Raw genomic sequence first — 3,099 nt, 5'->3', positions numbered from 1 at the left:
CAGAGATCCGCCTGGCTCTGCCTCCCGAGTGCTGGGATTAAAGGCGTGCGCCACCTCTACCCCACCCCCGGGCCACACACACTCTTATACATGTATGTAAACACATATCCCACCCACAAAGACCCATATGCTTCTTCACTTACATGGACACACAGGCCCACACAGAGACACAAGGTAAACAGCTCCGAACCTTATTGGAATCCTGATTCAATCTACCAAGCTGTATTTTTTTTTTTTTTGCTTTGGTTTTTTTTTTTTTCACATTCATCATGTATGTGTAGTTGTTACCCAGTATATCAGCTGACGAGCTGTCTCTCATGACCCAGAAATGAAGCCGTAATAATTCATATGTGTCCAAGATGGGAGAAAGCCAGGCAAACATCTCACTGTTACTTCCTGGTTTCCACGTGATCCTGAGATGGCCAAGGTAGAGCCGCGCCAGTGCCCTGTTCTCTTCGCTTGTACTCTGGGTGGTTCTGCAAACATGGAACCATCTCTGCAACTGGTCTGCCCTCAAAGCAGATCTGATACACGACTGTGAACAGTGGCAAGTTGCCCAGCAGCCCCTTGTGCTTGAGGATGAGGTACACCTGGGCAGAGGTATGGGGCCCCTGCAGCTTTTGTCCGCTCAGCATCTCCTTCTCCAACTCCTCAATCGTCTTTCCGGTCCTGACAAAGGCTTCAGCTACCTTGTGGTTCCGTCCCCCATAACAGGTACCGACAAGATCAGCCACCCCACAGCTCTCCAGAAAAGTGGCTGTAGACACCTGGCCCTTGCCAAACGTCCTGGCAAACTCGATCATTTCCATGAGGCCCAGGCGGATGACAGCGGTCTTGGTGCTGTTTCCAGAACTGTCGCGGAAGCCGACCCCCAGGGCGACAATGTTCTTCAGAGCCCCACACAGCTCCACTGTGTCTGCATCTTCCACCACAGTGACTTGGAATTTGGGGGGCTGCAGCAGCTCTTTGAAGAGAAGGCCATTCTTCAGCACCTTGCTGCCAATGGCGGTCTCACAGAACTGCTCTTTGGCCACCTCTCTGGCTATGTTGGCCCCCATCAGCACGCTGACGTCTATGCCCACCTTCTCTCGGATGATGTCAGAGGCAAGCTTCAGGCCCTCGGGGCCCTGGTCTATGCCCTTGATCAAGCTGAGGCCCAGGGCCTTCTTGGGGACTATGTTGGCAATCTTATCACAGATGGTTAGAATGAACTGGTGTGGGGAAGCAAATACCAGCAGGTCTGCATCCTGCACAGCCTGGCCGAGACTCGAGGTGGCCACTACATTCTCTGGTAGCCTGTGTCCAGGCAGGTACTTTACGTTTTCGTGGTCACTATTAGTGATGTCTGTCAGCTTCCTCCCGTTGACCATTTCTTCGAATACCCACATCATGACCGTGGATGCGAATTTCTTCATGTTCTTCACATTGCTTCCGATGATTTTTGAAACAACTGATCCCCAGTTCCCTGAGCCCACGACGCACACTTTCAAGGGCTTTGCCCCTCCTTCCAGGCTGGTATCCTCCTGTGGGGACTGTGCCTTCCCAGGGGGCTGCTGGCCTCCATCTGCTTGGTCTAGCCTGCCGGTGCCCTCCCCTGTCTGCAGCCCCCCTGCCTGCCTGTCAAAGACCTGAGTGTGGTAGCTCATGCCTGTAATTCCAGCACATGGAGGCTCAGGTGGAGAACTGACTCAAGTTCAAAGACAGGTTGAGCTACAGAGTGAGACTCCCTGGAAACAAACAGGATAAAAAGCATTTTTAAGAAGGCGGCCGCAGTTCAGTGGGCAGAGCGCTTTGGTAGTGTGCGTATGCTTGAGGCCCTGGGTTCCAGCTCTAGCACCGCCTCAGCCACATGTGCCTAGCCACACGGCACTAGGGTAGTAGAGACTGGAGGATCAGAAGTTCAAGGTCAGCCTCAGCTCCAAATAGAGTTAGAAGCCAACCAGGGACGATATGTGTCTCAAAATAAATAAAACAGATCAGAAGACATTTATAAGGCGACTTGCTGTTTAAACATTGCATGCTTGATGAAATTAAGAAAATGGCATGTGGGCTGTAGAGATGGCTCAGTGGTTAAGAACACTGACTGTTCTTCCAGAGGACCCAGGTTCAATGTCCAGCGCCCACATGGCAGCTCACAGCTGTCTGTAATTCCAGTTCCAGGGGACCTGACACCCATGGCAAAACACCAGTGCACGTAAAAATAATAAAAATATTTAAAAAAAGAAAATGGCATGGTTTTAAAAAGCCAGATTATGATGGCAATGTAGATACATTTGTTTTGAGGCAGGGTCTCCTGTTTCCAGGCTGGCCTTAAATTTACCTGAATTTATAAAGCGGAGGATGACCTTGAACTTCTGGTGGTCCCACTTACCCCTTTGGAGTGCTATATTTGTAAGCACACACCACCATGCCTGGTTTAAGTGGTGCTGGGGGATCAAACCCAGAGCTTTGTGCATGCCGGGAAAACACTCTATCAACTGAGCCACATCCCCAGCCCTGACTATACATATAAGAAGAAGGGCTAGGTGTGGTGATGCAATTCCAATTTAATCCCAGCTCCCAGGAGGTAGAGGCAAGCAGATCTCTGAGAGTTTGGGGCCAGCCTGATTTACATAGCAAGTTCTAGGCCAACCAGAACTATATAGAGAGATCCCTGCCTCAAAAAAATATATATAAGGGCTGGAGAGATGGCTCAGTGGTTAAGAGCACCGACTACTCTTCCAGAGGTCCTGAGTTCAATTCCCAGCAACCACATGGTGGCTCACAACCACTTGTAATGAGATCTGGTGTCCTCTTGTGGCCTGCAGGAACACATGCAGGTAGAATACTGTATATATAATAAATAAATAAATCTTTTAATATAGATAGATAGATAAAATAAGGATTTTTTAAACTTTATTTTATGTGCATTGGTGTGAGGGTGTCAGGTTCCCTGGAACTGGAATTACAGACAGCTGTGAGCTGCCATGTAGGCACTGGGAATTGAACCCAGGTTCTCTGGAAGAACAGTCAGTGCTCTAAACCGTGAGCCATCTCCCCAGCCCCTAGGATTCTTTATCTTCTGGAGAAAAGTGTGGGCATGTGCATGGAGGCCAGAGT

At 49.6% G+C, this 3,099-nt stretch overlaps 1 protein-coding gene across 1 annotated transcript; it reads right to left on the bottom strand.

Annotated features, from left to right (window-relative positions):
* Nucleotides 1-388: 388 nt before the first annotated feature.
* LOC131905828 (glycerol-3-phosphate dehydrogenase 1-like protein) lies at nucleotides 389-1,646 on the bottom strand. Its single transcript, XM_059256644.1, has one exon. The coding sequence runs from the start codon at nucleotides 1,644-1,646 to the stop codon at nucleotides 390-392; it is 1,257 nt and encodes a 418-aa protein (XP_059112627.1). The 3' UTR covers nucleotide 389.
* Between the last annotated feature and the right edge of the window lie 1,453 nt (nucleotides 1,647-3,099).

Source organism: Peromyscus eremicus, chromosome 3 (genome assembly GCF_949786415.1).
Source record: "Peromyscus eremicus chromosome 3, PerEre_H2_v1, whole genome shotgun sequence".
NCBI lineage: Eukaryota > Metazoa > Chordata > Mammalia > Rodentia > Cricetidae > Peromyscus > Peromyscus eremicus.
Note: the sequence above shows the minus strand (reverse complement) of the source record. Positions and strands in the feature narration are given on the sequence as shown.

Coding starts and splice junctions, on each gene's coding strand:
- LOC131905828 (XM_059256644.1), bottom strand. CDS start 1,646: ATGAGCTACCACACTCAGGTCTTTGACAGGCAGGCAGGGGGGCTGCAG.